This window comes from Oryctolagus cuniculus, chromosome 7 (genome assembly GCF_964237555.1).
Source record: "Oryctolagus cuniculus chromosome 7, mOryCun1.1, whole genome shotgun sequence".
NCBI lineage: Eukaryota > Metazoa > Chordata > Mammalia > Lagomorpha > Leporidae > Oryctolagus > Oryctolagus cuniculus.
Genome location: NC_091438.1, coordinates 131,440,130 through 131,462,141, shown reverse-complemented (window position 1 = coordinate 131,462,141; position 22,012 = coordinate 131,440,130). Strand labels below are relative to the sequence as shown.

Below are 22,012 nucleotides of genomic sequence, written 5' to 3'. Positions count from 1 at the left end.
AGAGCATCCTGGGGGCCTCCCGTGGCCCCGCCCACTTCCCAATGGCACCCTCCTCAGGTAGCTCCCAGAGGCCTAAGCTGCCGCCACGAGACGTCTGACACAGAGACGAGACACAGACAGGCAGACAGAGACAGACAGGGAGGTTTCCCAGGCATAGGTGCAGCCCCGTGATGTCGGGAGGACGTGGGGATCCGGTGGGTGGGCCTGGTCCAAAGCCACTGGGCCCGGCCTCTGCTTGCATCAGGCTCAGCTTCAGAGGGGAGGGAGGTGGGTGGCCATGGCCTGAACAAGGCAGATAGCCCTGGGGCGGGGGAGGGCTTGTGTTTTTGGAGCTGATAGCTGACAGGGCCCGGGGAGCAGGGCCCCAGGGAGACACGAGGGCAGTGCCCTGGCTGTATCCACTCCGCATCTCAGAGAGAGCCGGGGACTTCTGCTGAGTCACTCTGTTGCCACCCCACAGGCTCCCTCTCTGCTGGCAGTCCCGACTGGCACCCTGCTTGGCTCTGGAAGGTGCCTGGCTGGTGGCCCTGGGAATGCTTGAGGTCCACCTGCTCCCTGGCCACTGGCTGGGCACAGCACCCCCGGGGTCCAGCCTTCCAGGCGAAAGGGGGCAGCCTTCCCTCAGGGGCTCTGCAGCCCCTCTGCTGGGCACTGCAGATGTGCTGGCCTGGCTCAGAGACCCAGCTCATGGACTTGGCATGGCTCTTGAAGAAGGCTGGGCTGTGGGGCTTCCTGCCAGGCACCCAAGCCCCTCTCAGACCTGGAGCAGTGGGTGTGGCCCCTGGGGAAGGCCGCCTGTGCTGGGGACCCAGCCGGAGCGCGTGCTGTGGTCTCACGGGGGCACAGTGCCTGGGCTGTGGGCTCTCTAGGCTTCCTGATGGGAGGGCAGGACAATGGCATCTCCTGGATACGGGCTGGGATGGAGCCAGCAGCTGTGACCTCTCAGGAGGCCACCAACTGCAGCTTTGTGCAGTGAAGAGAGGAAGATGACGGTGTGATGCCCACGGGGGAGGGCCTAGGGCTCCAGTTAGAGGCCAGCACCGACAGCCTCGTCTGTTCTTTCGGCCTCACTCTTGGCCTTCACTGGAGCTCAGATGAGAAGTTTTTGGCTTTCAGAGGCAAAGACTGACATTGACACTCCACTCCATCACTGCCACCTCTCTCTGACTTGAAAGCCCAACTGGCTGCCAAAGGACTGGAGGGACCCCGTGGAGCAGAGCTGTGGCCAGGCTGAGCTGGGCCGTCCTGGATATGGCAGGCTCCGGGGCGGGGGTGTGTGTGTCTTGGCTGCACCCTGGGGCAGGGTGGGGGCTCCAGGCCCACCGGCCCTCCCTGGGCACTTTGGGGGCATTGTTTATGCGATCCTAAGAGAGCAAAGGAGCAGGAGAAGGGTGTGGGAGGTGGGCACCTCAAGCCAAAGCAAAACCTTGCTAGGAAATTCTGAGCTCAGCTTGAGGATGACGCAGCGGGCCAAGGGGTGCAGCTCCCGGGGTCAGAGAGGAGGCTGCTGGCCAGGGCATGTGGTGGACAGGCCCTGACCTTGCAGCGAGAGAATAGACGTGCCGGGCCGGGAGCAGATGGAGGAAGTGGGGACGGTGGGGAACCCCGCTGGGGCCCTCCTCAGAGCAGCCGCCCCATCTCCATCACTGGCAGCAGCATTGCCAGCAGAAGCAGGTCACCAAGAGGCCAAACCCAAGTCTGCCCTGGAGTGCTGTCTTCTGAGAAACCACACGGCCCCTGTGGGACCCCATGGAGGCCCCAGCCATGTCCAGTCCCTGACCCAAGAATCTGCAAAGCACAGGAGACCGAAGCTACGGTGCCTCTTCTGAGGCGCCTGGGTCTGCTCAGCCCCGGAGAGGCAGTGAGCAGTGAGCCAGCAGCAGGGCCCTCCTGCCTGGGCAGCAGAGGAGGCTGCGTCCTGGAGCTGCATGAGCTCAGCCCCTGTGTCCAACCAGGATCTTGGAAGCTGTAGCTGGCCAGGCGGCCACTGTCATCCGCCACACCTCTCTGGGTACGCACGCTCTCGGTGGCTGGTCCTTTCACTGGTGACTGCCAGAGCCTGTCCTGACCCTCCAGTGGGGTGTGGCTTGGGGGACAGGAGTGACCCAGCCGCCAGTCCAGGATGGGGAGAGCTGGGCCCTTGTTGAGCGGCTGAGAGCCCGTGGACATGGTGGGAGTGGGAGGTAGGGGCGGGCTGCAGGCATGAGAAGGGGGCATGCGAGCGTGTTAGGTGGCTCTGAGTGGAATGGATTTCCAAATGCAAGAGTGGCGGTGACGAGTGCGGATGCTGGAGTCGGTCAGGTCAGCGGAGACACGGCTACGGAGACATGCAGAAGGCAGGGGCGATGGGGTGAAGACGCACTCCGGAGCCGTGTGCCCGAGCGCCGCCGCACAGGTGGAGGGGCTGGGGGCAGCCCTGGGGCGCCACTGCCTGGTCTGGAGCCGGCTGCTCTGCCAGGGGGTGCCACATGGGGGTGGGATCCCAGGTAAAGAGGTCTGGGCCCCTGAGCTCTGTGCTGGGGCTCCCAGAGGGGAGTGCCCCGCAGTGGGCGTGCAGGGCAGCGCCCCGGCTGACTGTCTCTTACCTTTGGTTTTAAAAGCAAAGTGACAGTGCTTGCACACATAGGGCCGGACGTCAGTGTGGGTACGGATGTGTTTCTTCAGCATGCTGGGCTTCTTGCAGCGAATTCCACACTCCTCACAAACATACTTCCCTCGGCCGCGGCCTCGCACATATACATACTCTTCGTTTGATTTGTACCTATGAGCGACAGGCGGCATGGTAAAGGGCAAAAACAAGGAGGACAGGAGGCAGGGCCCCACCGCCGAGGCTGCACGCGCTACCCACGGACCGCAGGGACCGAGTCGCCCTGGGGATCCACCATGGACCCCTGGCCACTGCCCCCTGTCTGTCCCCAGAGGCAGGGAGCTTCCTGCCGGGGAGAAGCAAAGCCGCACGTTCCCTCTTGCTCCCTTGCCAGTCCTGCCTACCAAGAACAGCCTCCGCGGGCCAGCAGAGTGACAGAGTGTTTAGCCACAGCAGCAACGGGACTCATGCCAATCACAGCAGCAGCGCCAGGGGCTGCCGACCACCAGGTGCTCGCCGGTCAGCCCCAGATTCCATCACAGTCGCCTTAAAGGAAGGACCCTTGAGACGCAGGGGCTCAGAGAGGGTGGGGGACCCATCGAGATCCCCCAGCCTAAAGATGGCTGAAGCAGCTCTGGCACCGCCTGCCCAGGCTGGTCCACCTCCACGGGGTGTCATACACACACACGCAGTCTTCCAGGAAGGCGGCCACACACACGCGTGTGATGGGAGGTGGGGGGACCCTGTCCTCTCCCCGGCCTCAGCATTTGGAACCCTGGACTCTGAGCATGCTTTCTCCCTGTCCCCAGCTCTGCGGGACCCAGGTTCCCGCAGCCTCTCATTGCGAGGGTTCCACCAGGAGGCACTGCCGGCTTCCATGGATCCCCCTGGCTGCTGCCCTCCCTGCTGGGTCACAGACGCCCGTGAGACCCAAAGGACACCCATGAGTCCCACGGCTCACCAGCCTCACTACCAGGCCACATTGCTGGTCGGACGCTGTTAAGTGTGCAAGTCCCCACATGGGGACCGAGAGAGAGAGGCCTCCCTGGCAGGCATCCAAGAGAGAAAGGCTTCCAGCTCAAGCCTTGGGGTCCCTGGCAGGTGCGGTGCCGGGAAGGGAGGCGCAGAGCTGGTCTTCCCCACACCCACGGCACAGCCCTGCCAAGTGGGGTCGGCACCTATGCCTCGGGGGCCACCAGCTCACAGCAGAGAGGTGGGATGTCCGGGGTGGGGGGGCTTGGAACTACCACCCCAACCCCATTCACACTCACTCACACGCACTCACAAACCCTGTCACAATTGCACCCCTGCAACAGCCACGCACAGGAACTGCTGTCCACTGGTACGGGGGGACCCTGCCTTTGGTCACCTTAGATTTGGTTGTAGGAGGTTTTCAAAACTCTGAGTCCATCCTTTCTTCCCCGCGGCAGGCGCTGACTAGCAAGGGTCCCGCAGCTCCTCCCTGGTGTAGGCAAGCGCCACCTTGTGTTCAAGGGCAGGAACTGGCGGCCATGGGGGCCGCGGGAGAATGAGCCCCCGCTGTTCTTGGGAAGAGCGCCCTGCGGCTCGGCCACGCCCACTGCCGGCCAGCCAATGGCTGCCGCTCCAGCAGCGGCCACATCCAGGTTTTCACACCCACGCCTGCCATGCGCCCCGGGACGTGGTCCGCGGGACAGCCGGTGGAGGCAGGGCACCCTATCCCAGCTAGAAGACACAGTGGGAATGGCTTGTTCTCTTGCTACTGCAGGCTCTGTGGCCCTGGCACCAACCCTCACCCACCTTGCCCAGAGAGTCCACGTCGTGGGCTCCCTGTCAGAGCCAGCCTTCCCTGCACCCTGCTGCTCACACACAGGCCCTCGGCCACTTTGGCCTTGACCTTGACGGCATTGGGCTGCCCTCTGTGCTCAAGCCCCCTGGGCCACAGGCCCCGGAGCATTCTCAAACTCCCGTTTTTCTTTCTCCATAGGAAGCTTAAACAGTACCTGTGCATCCCATCTGAGGACGGCCCTCACGGGCGGTGCCTGGATGTGGGGGAGGCATAGGTAGACCCCTGTACACCTTGTCCCTCAACCCTGGGGAGCACCAGGGAGGAGTCTGGGAGACAGAAGTGGGAGGGCAGCTCCCTTGCAGGGAACCTGGAGTGCTGAAAGGCCAGGTGGGTTCCATGGAGAGAACTGAGGCTGGACGGGGGAACACCAATGGTCTTGAATGCCACACTAAGGTTGGGCTTGATCAAAGTTGTCTTAAAGTCTCCAAGAGTTTGGGACCAGCGCTATGTTGTAGGGGGTAAGGCTGCCACCTGCAGTGCCAGCATCCCATATGGGTGCCAATTCGAGTCCCGGCTGCTCCACTTCTGATTTGGCTCTCTGCTATGGCCTGGGAAAGCAGTGGAAGATGGCCCAGGTCCTTGGCCCCTGCACTGGCGTGGGAGACCTTGAGGAGGTTCCTGGCTTTGAATCAGCACAGCTCCCACCATTGTGGCCATTTGGGGAGTAAACCAGTGGATGGAAGACCTTTCTCTCTCTCTCTCTGCCTCTCTCTCTCTGTAACTCTGCCTTTCAAATAAATAAACAAATCTTAAAAGATAAAGTCTCCAAGAGGCTCCTTCCCTGGTGCTGTGGGAATGGTTGGGGGTGGGAGGAAGGAGAAGAAGGAGGGGACAAGGAGGAGGAGAAGACACCGTATCTGGACTCCAGCCTCTGCATGGGGCAGGACTCAGAATGAGGGAGGAGCGCAAGTCCAGAGGCATTGGCCTGGCAGTTCAAGGGCACCGTGTGCAGACTCACACGTCTCACCACTCAGGGGAAGGACATGAAGAGGTGTCCAGGACACGGCGGTGTGCCCATAGAGGACCTGCAGATCTCTGGGGAGGAAGATGGCCATACACAGAGAATGAAAAGTGAGATTATAACGGAGCCAGGGGTCATTGCAAGCCAACTACGCCCCTCCCTGCTCCCAGCACCTCGCCTTGCTGCCGACACGGGGCCAGCCACCCCCAAAGCCGCCCTGGAGCCCAGGCCCTCTCCATCCTGGCTCCCTCTGCTTCCTTGTACCACCCAGCATGGAGAGGGCTGTCCACATGCCCTCACCATCCACACTTCCCCGCCTGCTGTGGCCCAGCTCTGCCCACGGACTGTCCTTGCCGAGGTCACAGGTCGCTAAATGCAAAGGATACTGCTGTGTCCTCTCTGTCTTCTTGCCTGCTCCCCAGAGGCACCAGTCGGCTGCAGCAACTCCCCCCACCCCAAGCTCTTTTTTGCATGCCCTTCCCTGTGATGCTACCGCCCAGGCTCCAACCTGAGTCTTCCCCTCACACCTTCCCTGGCGTCCACACCTGTGTGTAGACGGCTTCTTCTCCTCCCTGCAGCTAGGGCCGCTTTGCCGGACTTCACTGCCCCCCAGCATCTGCCTGGAGGGGGAGCCTTCACGCACCTGGCACCTCACAGCCCCCCCCCATGTGTCATTGTCACAGCCAAGCCGACAGCTGGGTTTCATGCTCGGGGGCTCCACTTTATTCACCCTTCACGTTCAGTCCCTCACGAACTATCAGTGTTGCATCCAACCTGTGCCCCAAGGATGCCACCTCTCTGCCCCCACGAGACCAGGCCGCCATCCTGTCCCACATCACTGCATCTTTCTCACGAAACACCAGGGGAGCATCCCCAAATACACCCAGTGCTGTCCCCTCCCAGCGCCTCTTCCCCACTCCTCCCCGCTCGCACCCACCAGTTCTCACTGATCCTGAGCCTGCTGCACTCCCCTCCAACCAAACTTAAAGCCCTTGACCTCTGTTACCACCTGCCTCTCCTGTCTGACCAGCTCCTCGGCTCCCTAGGGTGCCTTCCTCCAGGAGGCCTCCCGCCCCCTCCTCTGGCTGGAGGGTTGGGTCTCACCTGTACCCACCAAGCCGTGGGGATGGCAGTGGTCTTTCCACAAGTACAGTCCCCCTGGTCTCCAGTCCCCAGTGCCCAGCAAGGGCTTGGTGAATACCTGCTGGCAGGGCATCCGAGAGCAGAGGCAAGGCCTTCTTGCCTGGGCTGCTACCATCAGACTCTCAGCCTGGCCTTTCCCACCCCACAGTCCGTGAGAGGCTGTGGGTGCCTGCACATTTCCTGCTTTCCGACAAGAATATGACTGCTTGTCAAAGGGCAGAGCTCAGCAGGGGACCTGGTCTGGGTTCTGCTTCTGGAAGGAAGTTGCTGTGTGGCCTCGGGCAGGTCATTTCCCTCCTGGGAAGCAATCGCTCCTCACGGTCCTCAGACGGAACAGAGCCCCGTCACAAGTCTGGCAACCCTGGGTCCCCCCATCAACTCTTACCCTTGTCCTTGTTTTACACAAAAGGGAGTCAAGGCTCAGAGTTCAAGGGCCATAGCCAAGGTCACGCAGCTGGCCATCTTCCCACTGAGCAGCACCCTGCACAGACACCTTTAGGGACCGACCAAGGTTTCCTTAGCAACTTCCTTTCCCAGCATTCCCAGAGACTGGTAACACTGCAGACAAACACGGGTGGCATTGGTCTCCACCCAGCCCTTCCTGCAAGGCCGCCAGCCCCGGGGTGGAACCTCCGGGTGTTGACAGCTGCAGAGGAAGGCCCAGTAAAGATCCAGGGCCAGAAACCCAGACAACCACGGTGGGGTCCGAGGACGCCTGGTCCTGCCTCCCAGGTCCTGACCCCCCTCCTAAGCCACAGGCTGCTGTTTACCCAGGAGGACAAGTGGCTGAGCCCCTGCCTGCTCCAAGGCTGCAAGACAGCTCATGGCTGACAGGCCTGGTGCGCCCAGGACAGGGAGCAATTTCTCCTCTCCCCACTGCTCTGCTTGCAGCCCTGGTGTCAGGGAGGTGTCAGGCAGCCTGGGACAGTCTTGGGTTTTGTTCTCAAAAGAAAAAGAGCTGTTTTCATGGATTTCTAATGCCTCAGCGGGAGGGACATAGACCTGGTAGCCAGACTGCCTGAGGTTCAAGGCTGAGACTGCCAGAGGCTGCCCAGCAGGGGGCTCTGCAGCCCAGGGGGCCTCCAAACCCCTGCCAGGAAGCTGGAGGCTGCTAGAGGGGCTCTGGGGCTGCCTGGCTCTTCCTGGATGACTCTGATCTCAGCTCAAAGGAAAAGATCCTCAAACAACCCACTGATCAGGAGGGGTGTCTTATCCTCATCTAACAGAGGAGACCCAGGGAGCGGTCTTCCGCCTTTGAAGCTGGGGCCCGACCCCTGCTCTCAAGTGCCACACGGCAGGACCTCCTTTGGGGTCTGCTTCCCGTCTGGCGGCTGGTGACACGGAGCTGCCTGGCTGGGAACAACCAGCACGGGGTGCCTTGGGTTGTGCCTTTCCCAAATCTGCAACAGGAACTCGGCCCTGCACCCCAACACGAGACGGCCCGAAGTTCCAGAAGCCAGGGTGGTGCTGGGAATTAAGTGACACCGGCTGGCGGGTGAGGCTGCTGTTCCTGGACTGAGTATGACAGACTCGGCAACAGAGCTACCCGGAAAGGGAGTGACCTCCGGGTCAGCAGCCCTGCTCACCTGGAAGCCAGATGGACAGGCAGGGAGACAGGCAGGGGGAAGGGAAGTGAGTGCTACAGGTGCCCAAGCCGTGCCCAGCACAGTGGCAAAAGGGGCTTCAGGCGGAGTAGCTGGCCACCCTGGTTGCAGCGCTGCGGAATGGACATATGCAGTTCATGAGATGCTCTACATTGATTCTAATAAACAGGAACAGATGGATGTGTTCCTAAGACGCGACGCAGCTCCACCAAACTAAGCAGAGGAAGTCTGTGGTGGGGTGCAGTGGGGACTGTGATGAACAGAGAGGCAGGGACACCCCCTCTGCACAGAGACAGTGGCTGCTCCCATCCAGCCCAGCGTTCCAAGAAAGCCACAAACCCAGACTTTTTTTTTAAAAGACTAAAAACCTCAGCAGATCTCTCATTGGGAGCTGAGCTCTACTTTACATGCATTACCTCATTAAAATTGCAGGACGGGGCCATACTCAGGGGCCGGAACCATTCTCATTTACCCAAGAGCAAAGTCATGAAGAGGTTAAGTAACCTTCCCAAGGTCACACAGTTAGTTAGCAGAGCTAGAATTTGAACCCAGGTCTCCTGGGTACGAAGTGCAGGTGTTTAACTGCTGTGCAATTCTGTCTTCAAACCACTGTGTAAATCAATAAAATATGAGCAGTAGCTGCAGTCTGGAGCCGAGCCGGCTCCCGGTCCATTCCCCAAGGTCACAGGGCTGTGAGCAAAGGGCACGTCCGACCTTCAGGCCCCATCACTCTGCATCGCTCTCTGAACAGAGCTCGCGAAGGCAAAGGCCTCCAAGCTGCCTTCCGGAGTAGAGATTCTACGAGGCTCTTCTGCGTTTAGATTATTGACTGGTTTTCTTCTATTATTAATATTTAATGGTAAAACTCTTGCCTCTTCTCCAAGACATTCTGGAGGTGTGCCAGTTTTCTAATTTTATTACCATCTCTGAGCAGATCTGCTCCTTGGGGCTAATCACACTGAGCAGCCGAGCGCACGCTGCCCCATTTGGGACCCGCTTTTGTGAGCAGCCTGCCTCCTGTGCACTGAGCTGAAGGCCCACTTCCAGCAGCCGCTGTGGCCTGCGGAGGTCCAGCCAAGGTGAGCCAGCTTGTTCATCCCCAGTGACCCACTGTGCCCACTGTGAAACCCACAGACGGAGGGACGGCTGCGGCGAGGCCTGCTGAGCAGTGCACCTGCTGAAGATACTCAGGTGTCAAAAGGAGGGGGACACAGGTTACAGATGAGCTGGGGTCACCGAGCCGGAGGTCACGGAGGAAGTTCACCACGGATTCCGAGCACATCCCGGATTCTCCTTTGGTCAGAAATTACACTGTGGCACAACATCCAGGGTGGGGGCCCTGACGCCCCCTCCAGGCACGGGAGTGACACACACACAGGCGCCAGCCCACTACTGGTGCTTGGCTCTCTGCAGCAACATGAGCTGCGAGCAGCATTCTGCCTGTTTACTCAACCGTACTTACTTGGGCCTGGCCTGGGCCTGGGGCTGGGGCTGGGCCTGGGCCTGGGCCAGAAACATAAAGCGAAAGAAGACTCTGACCTTGGTCTCAAGTGTGACTAATGGCGCCCTTCAAAGATCATAAAACAAAGAGATAGAGTAACGCAGACACCGTGCGAGGGCCTGTGGACGGCAGGAGAAGGCCGCAGTGGGTTTGGTCTTAAGGCTTTGGCCATTGCCATTCATCCAGGCCCTGGTGCATTTGCAGGGGCTGAGTTACGAGACTCTTATGTTTTAAGCACCTCCTGTCATGGTGAGGTGTGGAGCAAGTGGCGTGGGCAGGGAGGCCTGGAGGCCGGGGAGAGAGGCTACTGTAGCAGAGACAAGGGCAGGAGTAGAAAGGACACAGATTCTAGAGAGTTCAATGGCAGTGGACAGAGACAAATGGAGAGGGTGGCTCAGGGATGCCTTCTTGGTGCGCCTTCCAGGATGCCCATGGCCACGGCAAGTGCTTGTCCATTTGGTAGGCTTGCTGCCTGGAAGTGACTTTCTCCCACTGTCGGGATTTTTCCTATAAGGAAAACACCAGCTCCCAGGCTCAGCTATTGAGATGACAGCAGCCGCCGGGGTCTGACACCCAGCCCAGCTCTCACAATAGCAGGTGCCTTTATTCCAGGGAGCTGGTGGTGACAGGTGCACAGGCTGGGGGGTGGTCAAGTGCAGGTGCCTGATCCCCAGCAAGCCTGGGATCATGGGACTCGGGCCCACACAACGCAGCTAGCACCCTGTTGCCAAGCAGACGGTGGGTGAGGGGCAGGCAGGAAGCCAGGAGCTGGGCCCCTGTTTAGACTCCAGGACGTGGAGCAGTGTGCTGCAACTTCCAGCCACTTGGGCCTGCAGGCCCTAGAACAGTGCCTTTCAAAGTGCACTCGGGGTTTCTGGGGAGTGGGTGGGGGCAGAGCTCTGCAGAGTTGCTTCTCAGGGTGGATTTCTATGTCAACTCTAAACTGTGCAAAAGAGCTCTGTGAATTTAGAAGCAATGTGAGGATGACTGGGGAGGACATTCACGCTCGGACGTGCCTGAAACCCTCAGACGCACAGGAGCCCCGCACACCCTCCGATTGGGCCCCTCTTAGGCGGACCCTGTGCCTGTCCTCCCACAGACGTGCATACCTCCAGCATCTGGGGACCCCCAGTCTCCCAGCAGCTCCTGCAGCCCTGGGGCAGCTCTCCCACTGTGAAGCTGAGGCTGTTGTCCTGCGAGCCCAGCTCCCCTTTCATGGGACAGTCTCCACCAGCGCCCGCATTTTCACATCCTCAAACAATCCCACGTGTGTGGATGGCGCCTCGGGCTGTCCACTCTCCGCTGGACCCTTCTGGGTTGTCCTTAAGGTAGAATGGTCTAGAGTGGCCAGAGGCTCTCAGTGGGGGCTGGATCCAGCCAAGCCTGAAGCAGGCACACAGTCTCCTCTCTCCAGTGTTCTTCCAGACTCACTCCTTTGTTTCCCAGATGGGAAACAATCCCAGAACAGGGAGGTGAGCAGGCCCTGGAGAGGCCTCCTGCCTGGCCAGAGCTTGGTGGCTGGGTCTCTACACTACAACTGGAGGGCCGAGTCATAGGCACCAGGTACTGCCATGTGCCAAGTTTGTGGGAGATCTCGTTTCTGCTTTGTTTACCTTTACAACTACATATCGCATGCTATACTAAAAAGCATTAGAAAAACGTCAGCTAGGGTCAGAAGTGCACCCTGTCATCCTGGAAAGAGAAATCACTATCATTTGCTCGTCCCACGGCAGCCACTTTTTCTAGGAGTGATAGCGTCGGAGCCTCGGCACAATTCTCTATCACAGCTCTGGGTACAAACGGCAGGAAGTGAGGCTGGAAGGTCAAGTTTTGGCACGGGTGCCCGGCTGACAGTGGAGGTCGGAGCAGGTGCCTGGCAGAGGGGTGGACCTGCGGAGCTGCAATCTACAGGTCCCTTTTTGAGGCCAGGAGGAGCAGCTGCCGGAAAGGAAGGCTGACCGGGTGTCTACGGCAGCACTGACAAAGTCTGTGTGTGCACCGGGGCCTGCTGGGACCTCCGTGTCCCACGCTGCACAGACAGATGCAGTTACGCCCCGAGACACACAGGTGGGAAGAGGCTCCCGGCTGCACTTGGAGCACACGGGCGGCTGTAAGCTCAGGCCCCAGACTCAGACTCCCATCCTGCAGGGGGAAGGAGAGGGAGGGCACTTGGATTAACCACGCCCCCCCACCCCCACCCCCTCCCCCACCCCCACCCCAGGGCTGCCAGCCTCTTGCTCTGTGCTTGCTGCTGACTCAGCTGACAGGCAGAACCCGGACGAGGAGGAAGGTGCTGGCTCATTTTAAGGCAGAACTTCCCTACCCCCAGGGACACGGGAGCCACACAGTGCTCTGGCCACAAGCAGCCCACGGCGGAGGGGTGGGGAAGGGGACTGAGGCTCACAGCAGTGAGTGGCCTGTGTGACCCACACACTGCAGAGTGCAGTGGTTAGGCACTGGGAGCCTGCCTGGGGCGCACTGCAGAGCTGGAATCCTGCTTTGTTCCCGCTGGCTGTGGGGCCCCAGGCCAGTACCTCGGCAGCTCGCTGGTGCCCGTGGCTGTGGCGTAGGTTTCGGCTATTATACCAGGGCCGAACAGAGCCTCCCAACAGAAGCTTTGCTCCTGTAACCCTTGCTACGGCTGTGAGTGTCCCGCTTCAAAGCAGGGTCTCGATGCCAGGCTCTTTAGGAGTGGCTGTCCTGAGCCACCGCGAGATCGGGGACTGCGAGTGGCTGCCCTGTCAGTGTTTGCACTCATTCCTTCCTCCTGAACCCCTCAAACATGCTCTAGGGGCAGGGCCCCACAGCTCGCCCTGCCTGGGCTGTGCTTCTTGCATTCAGACCCAACCTTCCCTCAGAGCTCAGATCCAAGCCCAGGCCCTCAGAAGCTTTCCCTGGCCTTGAGATGGGCCACAGCCTCCAGTTATACCTTTCTTAGGGACATCACAGTGCAGTAGAAGAGAGAGTCAGGGGGCCGGCGCTCTGGTGTAGTGGGTAAAACCGCCACCTGCTGTGCCGGCATCCTATATGGGTGCCGGTTCGAGTCCTGGCTGCTCTACTTCCAATCCAGCTCTCTGCTGTGGCCTGGGAAAGTGGTAGAAGATGGCCCAAGTCCTTGGGGCCCTGCACCCATGTGGGAGACCCAGAAGAAGCTCCTGGCTCCTGGCTTCGGATCAGCCCAGGTCCTGTTGTTGTGGTCATTTCTGGGGAGTGAACAAGCAGATGGAAGACCTCTCTCCCTCTCTCCCTCTCTCTCGTTCTCTCTCTGCCTTTCAAATAAATAAATCTTTAAAGAAAAGAGAGTGAGGTGTAGGAGCCAGAACCCCCTAGACTGAAACCAGGCTCTGTCCCTTCCTGGTTGTGTGACCTTGGGCAGGTGGCTTAACCTCTCTGTGCCTCCATTTTTCATCATGTGCAAAATGTGGATCAGATCCCGGTCCTTGCCCTGGGGGTAGGTGGGCTGGTTCTCTCTAATAATCCCAGGAGTTGCATACTCATGACTTGGGTTGGCCTTTGTATGTACGGTACGCGTCGCTGAGAAATCACGAAGGACAACAGTATAAAAGAGCACACCCTGAGAGGGTCATTGCGCTTTCGCACAGTTAACACGGTCATGTGGTCAGCACGGTGCCTGGCATGCAGCGGGGCTCAGTTGGTTCTGCTCTCTCCGCACTCTGCCTCGAGAGCTCCCATCACTGTCAAATTTATTCTCCAACAATGGCAGGGAAATCAAGTGGCCCCAGTTTTGTAAGGCTGAGCAGCCTGGCCACATCCCCCGCACTCCCCCCAAGAGTGAAGCCGACGGTTTGATGCTAAGAGGCTGCTGCAACTGTCCAGCCCTGCTACGCGGGACCCAGCTGCTGCAGTACAAAGCCACGTCGAAGCCACTGCCCAGCTCCGCCTCTTCCTCCCCAGCCTGGCCAGGCTCGCACAGGGATCACAAACATACTAACAGGCCACAGGAGCCCTCTGGAGCTCTCTGGAGCCCTCCAAGATCACAGCCAAGGGGACCAAGAACTTCTCTGGACCTCCACCCACCGATGAGAAAGATGAGCCGGCCCTGGTCGGGGTCTGGGCCACGGAGGAGGAGGTTGCTCACAAGGAAGAATCTCTGTGCCCGTCTCTCCGTATGGGAGTCCTGTCCCCAGGATGGTCAGCGTCCCGAGGAAGCCATAGGAGGAGAGCAGCGTGAAGATGGGGAAGATGATGGGGAGGATGAAGATGGAGAGGAAGGAACGGACGAGGCTGAGAAAGATCAAACCCTGGGAAGGGTGAATTCCAGCGAGGAGGATGGAACTGCCCATGGACTGGGAGCATTTCAGCATGCAGACTCAGACACTGCACACCGTGCCGAAAGACACCGTCTGGCTCTGCTACGCCTCGGATCCACAGGACATGGGGTGCGCACCCCTCTGAGACTTCTGAGTGGAGATGGGTAGGAAGAAGGGCCAAGGTCTGGATGAAGGACGGGCGGGGCAGGCAGTAAAGGCCTCAGTGGAGCGGACCTCCCTGGTGGATTTAGACCGAGATGAGCGAGGTGCAGAACACGTGTGGAAGAAGTTCCAAGCTGAAGAACCAAAGGGTTTGGTGATTTGAGATTTGACAAACGTGAGGCAGGACGGCTCTGGCATGCTGGCAGCGTGGACCAGGCAGGCATTAAGCGTGCAGTGGCTCTTCACCAACCCATCTATCACCTGAGTTGTCTGGCTGCTCAGAGCAGGGGCCACGTCCATGTCCTCGCCAGCAGACCGTGGGGTTGAGGGTCATGGGGCAGCTCCCAGCTGGGGTGATCCGTGGGTGCCCTGAGCTCCTGCTTGCTGGGCCTGTCCACTCTTCACTTCAGTGGTGAGCGCTTCAGCTGGGTGGCTGTTTCACGCAGTGGCTGAAACACACCATTTGGATGGTCCAAGTGCCATATCGCAGCACCTGGGTTTGATGCTTGGCTTCAGCCCCTGATTCCAGCATCCTTCTGATGTAAATGCTAGAAGGCAGCAACAGTGGCTCAAACGCTGGGCTCCTGTTGCCAGTGTGGGAGACCTGGATTACTGTCCCAGCTCCTGACTTTGGTGCATTGGCCACTGTGGTCATTTGGGAAGCGAGCCAGCGCATGGGGAGTGCTCTCTCTTTCTCTCTGCCTCTGAAATAAATAAATACAATGTAAAAGTGCTCCATGCTTTGGGCAGCTCTTTGTAGGACAGAAGGGCTGCCTGGTTCCTGCAGAGGGAGGCAGGGTGAGAAACACGGCTGTGAGAAGCCCCTAAAACGCATCCCCGGATGTCAGACGGGAGAGTTGTCACCACTCCTTGGCCATCCCAGCAATGCCATTTCTGGGACATCTTGTCAAGATGCGGTGAGCAGTTAGCAGAGAACATTCCTGGGTTCCCAGTCTTGGTGAAAGCCACCGTGACCCAGATGCCAGCGTGGGAGGGGCAGATGCTGGACACGCCCGTGAGCTGGCGGCTGCGCCTGCGGCTCTCGTGGAGTCCTCACGTGCAGGGAAGGCAGGCACAGAAGCTCCCTCCCCGCGCCCAGGAGAGCCCTTAGCAGCTGGGGCGGCTGCTCACCCAGTGGCACATCTCCTGCCCTGTCTTTGCCACGCCGTGTCCTCCTGCGCTGCCCTCTCGGTCCCCATCTCTTCTGGCCAGCTCCCCGGCTCCTGTTGATTCCAGTCCCGAGTGCTTGCTACAAAGCCCAAAAGATCTTGGAGTTCCCGATGCAGCCACTGCAGGGCTCTCTGTCCAGTCAGAGGCTGGGGCCCCACGTGGTGGACGTGAGCTCGGGCTGCCTCCGCCATCAAGGTGAAGAGGAGGGACTTGCAGCCGGCAACGGTGCTGACGGTGCCTTGGCCTCATGGTTCACGGGGACTCCACGCCACCGCCGAACCGCTCTCTGCAGCAACAGGAACTCCACCTGGACGTCGTGACGATGCTGCATCTCCGAAGACCCGTTTTCCTTTCTAGAAGGCGGGTGACGTCATGCCACTTCCCGGATGCAGAGAGAGTGTAAAGCTACTTTCCTCGGGGCACAGTCAGGGAGCAAGCCGCAGAGGCAGGGTGGCCATGCTGCTGGCGGAGGAATGTTCCAGAACATGGACAGTAACCAGGAAGGGAAGGGAGCCTCCCCCGGCAACTCTGGCCCTCTTCATGGGCTGCGGGGAAGCTGCACCCCCCACCCCCCAGCAATCCCTGGTCACAGGCAGGGGCAGGAACTGGATCTCGCCAAGCACGTGGCACTGGTCAGAGGACACAGGCAGTGGGGTGTCCCAGCTCGGGGCAGTGGCGGGAAGAACGCAGGCTCCGGAGCAAACCGCGCTGAGCCCCGGTGCCGGCCCTGCTCCTGAGTGCCTGCGGGAGCACAAGCGAGTCCCGTGGCCTCTGCGGGGTCACTGCTTCAGGCGGGGAAAGGAGAGCAAGGGCACTGTTCTCAACAGCAGGCGCGGATGGAGGAGGGCGCCAGCGACAGGAGGGTCGGCAGCCAGGCCACGCTCAGCCCCAGAAACCAGGACACTTGGCAGAGTCGACGAAGCGGCTGACGGCCAGAGGGTGCGAGGCCTTGCTCAAGGTCATGCAGCCACCAGCAGCAGGGCCAGGACCACGGCCTATGGCTCCTGCCTCCCTAGGGGGTGCTGCTGTGATTGGACATGGCCCCGCTGCAGGGGGACCACTCGCTGACCACTCACTCCCCACCCGCTCCCCTGTGCCGGCCTGGTGCCCTGTAATGGAGTCAACACAGAGCGGCTCCGAAAGCCCACAGCGGCTGTCCGGCAACCCCTTGTGGTGGCTACTTACTGCAGAGCCACCACAGCAAGAAGGCAACCCTGCGGGCAGAGTTAGGTGCCGGTGAGGGCCAGGGTCACTTCGAGATGGCTGGAAGAGAGCCGATGCTGCCGGCGCGCAAGCACTGCAGAGCACCTGGGTGCTCGCTGAGGGTGGCTGACGCCCGAGCATCCTCCACGCTCCTGGCTTCTCCCATAGCCCCAAGAGTGGAGCGCGCTGTCCTTATCCCACTGCCAGGGAAACCGAGCTCAGAGAGGCACAGCAACTTGCCCTCAGCCACACAGCTAGCAAGTGACACCAAATCAGGCCGGAGATCACTGGGACCAGGCCCGCTGTCTATGTGTTAAAACTTTCAGATTCTGCACCATCTGTGGATTTTATCAAGCACATTTTCCGTGCCCCTGGGCTCCAAAGTTGGCCAACACCCACATGTCTGCACCAAACAGAAGAGAATGAAGTCAGGACAGAGTGAAAACCACAGGTCCTCTGGGCTGGTCGGCAAAGATGAGTGCCGCAGCAGGGCAGGGAGGAGGGCACGGCTCCACGGGATGGGGCGTTTGATCCTGCAGACAGCACGAGCAAAGGCACAGAGACAGGGGAGCGTGGGGTCTGCAGAGGGAACAGCCGGGCTGGGGCACAGAGAGGAACCTGCAGAGGTGGTCCAGGGCTTGATGAGACCCAGGGAACAACCAAGGCCCTTGCTGCTCAGGGCCAGCCCTGGGGAGGGGTCACAGGAATATGGGGTGGTGGGGTTTTAGAAACAGCCGACAATGCATGGAGTCTTTCTCATTTATGACAACTTCCATTTCTTCAGTGCCATTCCCTCTCCACGCAAACGAGGTGAATGATAGGGCCTCCTCCACTCCATGGAAGAGACAGTGGCCCCGTTCTCTACCCCACTGACACCGCCTTCCCTCCCTGTGCCAGCCACCGCCAGTCACCTGTCGCTTCCTTCCCCAGCATGTCTTTCCTTGGGGCGCTAACACGGCTAGCCTAACACGACTAGCCTCCGGCCTCTGCTCCCGGAACAGCCCCTTCTCTCCGCCCCTGTCCTGTGCCTTTGCTGGCTTCCCCAGGCCCACAGCCCAGAGGAGCTTCCTGAGCCTTCTCCTGCCCTCCTGTTCAATGGCCTCAGGTCCAGAGCTGTCTGGTTCGCGCCAGAGCTGGGGCTGCAGGACTCAGGCAGCCGGCGTGTCGGGAGCACGGATGTGAACCTAACACCACGCAGCTCCTGTGGTCACCATGGCACTGCATGGGCAGATGAGAAGAGGAGGCACAGAGGGGTGATCTGACTTGCCCAAGGTCACACACTCAGCATGAGAGGAAAGACTCAAGGTCAGGTCCTGAGCCCCAGCCTTGACCCTGTCCTGCCAGCCTCAGCCACTCAGCTTCAGCTCCTTGTTGGTGTGGCCCCAGGCTGCTCGGCGGTGCATTCAACGCTGTTGACTTCAGTAGTCCTCGGCTCAGCCCTGGAGGCAGCACTGTGCCCATCACCCTCCAGAGCAGCAGTGAGCTGTGGACTGGCCAAGTGGCTTGCCTTGCATCTCACAGCCCACAAGGGTAGTGTCAAGGCCACAGCCAGATCTCTGGGCCTCCGGACATGGCAATCTTCCCCACGACTATAGAGAACCCAGACCACAGAGCCCAACCCCCAGCCACCGGCTGCCTCCTTCAGATCAGCAGGGAGTGATCCTCCCACGAACTGCACAAAAGCCACCCCTGGGCCTGCACCTTGCTGCTCCAGGAGTGTGAGTGGGCGATGCCTGGAGGCAGGGGTCAGAGACAAGCCCACCAGAGCAGGTGCCGTGTTTCCATCTCCCCGCTACATCCTGTGGACTTCCCAATCATGAAATCATGGGTTCACGTTTGCATGTTTCCAACACACATTAAAATAAAACCTGACAAAGGAAACAGAGAGTATCTGTCCTGGTGCCACCCAAATTCAGTGCACGGCTTTCATCCCAGCCCTGGGGGAGGCGCTCACTCAGGCAGCTGCCAACACCCAGGACCTGCCATGCAGCAAGGCCAGCAGGAGCCAAGTGCCCAGGAGTCCAGAGAGGAAATGAGACTTGGGACCAAGTCCTGGAAAGACGGAGCCAATATTCTAGAAAGTGTGTTTTATTTAGGCGAGGAATGGGGACCAGGTGCAGGAAGAAGGGGGAAGAGGGGTTCGTGTGAGCTGCCTTCTCCTAGCATTAGCCTTGGAGGTCAAAGTCAAATGGGGTCAAAGAAGACAAGGCAGACTCTCAGAAAGGGTGAGACCCCTGGAGCCCCAGCCCAGCGGAGGGAGGAGAGAGGGCTTTAGGGGGGAGGCAGTGGGTTGGGCAAACGTGGAGGAGCCCCTGGCTTCCCCGCTCCCTGCTTCAGTACACTAGCTGTGTCTTAACACCCAAACCCACACGTTTATGCATGTCACTCACGAGACATCCAGGTTCTCATGGCCAAGCATCTACTGTGCACCTGCACCAAGCTTAGAACAACCCTGGGAGGCAGGTGTCATCTTCTCCAACCCATAGACAAGATGACGGGGCCCAGAGGACATGGGCCATCCGACCAGAGCATGCAGGCAGGAAGTGCAGGGTCAGGACAGAAGGACAGGGCCGCCCTGGGTTCCCTGTGCCCACAGGGACTGGCAAGTGCCGAGTGAGGAGGCAGGGGCAGCTCCGGCAGGGGGTATACCGAGGGTCATTCATGTGGCTGGATCACATCTGTCACCTGTTTATCCACTGATGGACACTCGAGTCACTTCTACCTTCTGACTGTTGTGAATAGCGCCACTATGAACCTAGGCATACAGATATCTGACTTCTCACTTCAATTCTTTTGGGCGTGTCCATGGAACTGGAATGGCTGGCTTCTATGCCAATTATATATCTATTTTTTAAGAGCCACCATAGTGTTTTCCACAGCAGCTGCACCATCACACCTGCCTGCCGGCAGGGCAGAGTCCAGTTCCTTCGCATCCTTGCAGCACCTGCTATTTTCTAAGCCTTCGACAGCAGCCGGCCTGAGGGTGGGAAGTGGTATCTCCTGTGGTTTTGACTTATACTTCCCTAGCGACTAGTGACGGTGAGTGTCTTTTCACGTGCTGATTGGCTGTTCACGGATCTTGTTTGGAGAAATAGTTCCTCGAGTCCTTTGCCCGTTTTTGAATTCTGTTGGTGCTGTGGCTCTTGTTGAGTTGCAGTTTTTTACATCTGTGCACGTCAATCTCTTGTCAAATGCATGGTTTGCTAATCTTTCCTCTCATCCCCTGGCTTTTCCTTCTGCTCTACTGATAGTGTCTTTTGATGAACCAAAGTTTTAAATTTTGATGAATTCCAAATTTACCTAATTTTTCTTTTGCTGTCTGTGTCTTATACAAAAAAAAAAATCATTGCCAGATCCAGTACCATGAACTTTCCCCCTTACGTTTTCTTCTAGCAGTTTTATAGTTTTAGGACTAACTTTAGCTCTTTGGTCTATTTTGAGTGAACTTTTGAATAGGGTATAAGATAAGGGCCCCATTTTCCCAACACTATTTGTTGAAAAGACTTCCTTTTCCTCTTTAAAGATCTGTGTACCCTTGTTGGAAATCATTTGACCGCACACGTGAGGGTTTGTTTCTGGGCTGTCTGTTATCTTCCATTGATGTACACATCTGTCTTTATGCCAATACCATACTGTTTTGATCATTGTAGTTTTGCAGTAAGTTTTGAAATTAGGAAGTGTGACACCTGCCACTTTGTTGTTCTTTTGAAAGACTGGCTACAACAGTTGACACCCAACACATATTTGATAAATGAAAAAATACTCCCTCTATTGCACCTGTGTCATATATTAGGTGTTGGGGACCAAGACCAATCAGGTTAGGTCTCTGCTGTTAAAAGAATGACAGCCTGGGAGGAGGAAACTGGACAAACTGGCAAACAGCAGCACCTTTGGGGCATAAGCCACATGGGCTCAGAGGGGATGTGGAAGTGGGTGGGTGGGGTCTGGTGGGTGTTGGTGTGGAGAGAGATTAGAGTGGCTTCCCACAGGAGGGGGAAGCTGTGCTGGGCTTTGAACGTCTCACCAGGTGGAGAATGGGCACGGGCCCAGCAAGCAGAGGGACAGTGTGTATGATGGCCCCGCGGAGTGAAGGGCAGGTGCTGGCAGCCATTGTCCTGGGGTGGCTGAGGCTGGGGAGGTGGGTGGTGATGCTGCACACCCGGCCTAGTGGGTCTCCAGTGCAGAGGGGCAGCCCCCAGCGCCTGATTCCTCTGTCAGTTGCAGAAGGCACCCGATGGAAGGAAATGACAAAAGGATCTTTTTAAATGGGAGCTCCAGGGTCTGGCTTTGCCACTGGGGGAAGATCAGGAGCAAGAGCTTGGCGAGGCACAGTGAGAGGTAGCTCAAGCCAGGGCCCTCCACTTTCCACCGCACATCACTCGGTAGGCGCCGTTACTGGTCCTGATCTGCAGAAGCCGTAGCCGCGTGACACCAAGGCGCAGGGGCTCGTGCAGGAAGCAGTGAGCACAGAGCGGGGGCTGAACCTAGGCAGGCTGGCACGGAGGCCCTGGCGCCTGTTCTCCTGGGCTTCCACTTTTTCCTACGTGAAAGGGGAGGGCTGGCCTATCAGGTCCCTGACTCCCACTCACAATTCCTCAGGAGGAAGGGGCTGGTGCGCCATGACTGGGGAGTGGGTGGGATGCTGTGAGCAAGCGCAGGCCTGTGCTGGATGGCCAGGCTCGTCTGAGGGTCCTGCTGGGACCCCAGCCACCGCCTCACCCCTGGCCCTCCTGCCTCCAGGGCCTCCCTCCCATCCAGGCGTCTCACATTGCCCTGGAGAGAAGAGGGAGAGGCTGGTCCCACTGCTTCTGCCGGCTCTGGCCCAATGCCAGGGAGCCTGGGGCGGGGGGAGCGGCCTGCTGTTTTCAGTGCACTGTCCCTGGCTCTGGGGAGGACAGAAGCCCCAGTCCACCACAGGACAGTGAGCAGACCAAAGCCACACTGGCCCCAGGAGGGGGAACGAGGAGAGCCAGGGCTTCCACGCATCCCTACTTTGCTCCACCCTGCAGCAGCCACACCCATCCAGGACCCTGCAGAAGCCCTGGCCCGGTGGGGGCCACAGCTGGGCTGATCCATGTCACTGCTGCCTCCTGCCAGCCCCAGGGGGAGCTCCCGGATCCTTGCTCAGACCACGGCCAGCTGCTCCTCAGGGGAAGCTTTATCTCTGGTCATCACTTTCCCTCTACCCCACCCTCTTAACTCACGCACGTCCCCTGCTGCCCTCCTCACTGCAGGGGTCACCGCGGTGGGCGGACAAACCGGAGCCCACAACGCACCACCCCGCATAAGCTGCAACTTCAGGAGAACCACGGCTCTTACGGTCTGGTCCTGAGTTCGCCAGCTGGGCGGCCCCAGACACCTCCGAGGGGACCTTGGGGAGACAGGGATACGCGTGCCTCCGCCGCCAGATCTGCTGACAATCTGCGGCTCCAGGAAGCTGCTTCCTCTCTCCACCAGGGGATGGCTGGCTGCCCTCCCCGTGGTGCTAGCCTGTGCTCGTCCTGGCTCCCTCTGCCTCTCCCTACCCCTACCCCCTGCCGCCGTTGTCCCCCCCCCCCCCCCCGCCCCGGCCTCTAAAGATT

The 22,012-nt window shown here is 59.3% G+C and overlaps 1 protein-coding gene across 8 annotated transcripts in view; it reads right to left on the bottom strand.

The window, feature by feature from the left end:
- The window catches only part of HIVEP3 (HIVEP zinc finger 3), a 490,847-nt gene that overhangs the window by 15,316 nt on the left and 453,519 nt on the right, over window positions 1-22,012 (bottom strand). For all 8 annotated transcript variants that reach the window (XM_070078655.1, XM_070078658.1, XM_070078653.1 and 5 more), the window contains one exon: window positions 2,586-2,761. In XM_070078655.1, the coding sequence (XP_069934756.1) occupies window positions 2,586-2,761 (176 nt within the window). The remainder of the gene's footprint in view (window positions 1-2,585; window positions 2,762-22,012) is intronic.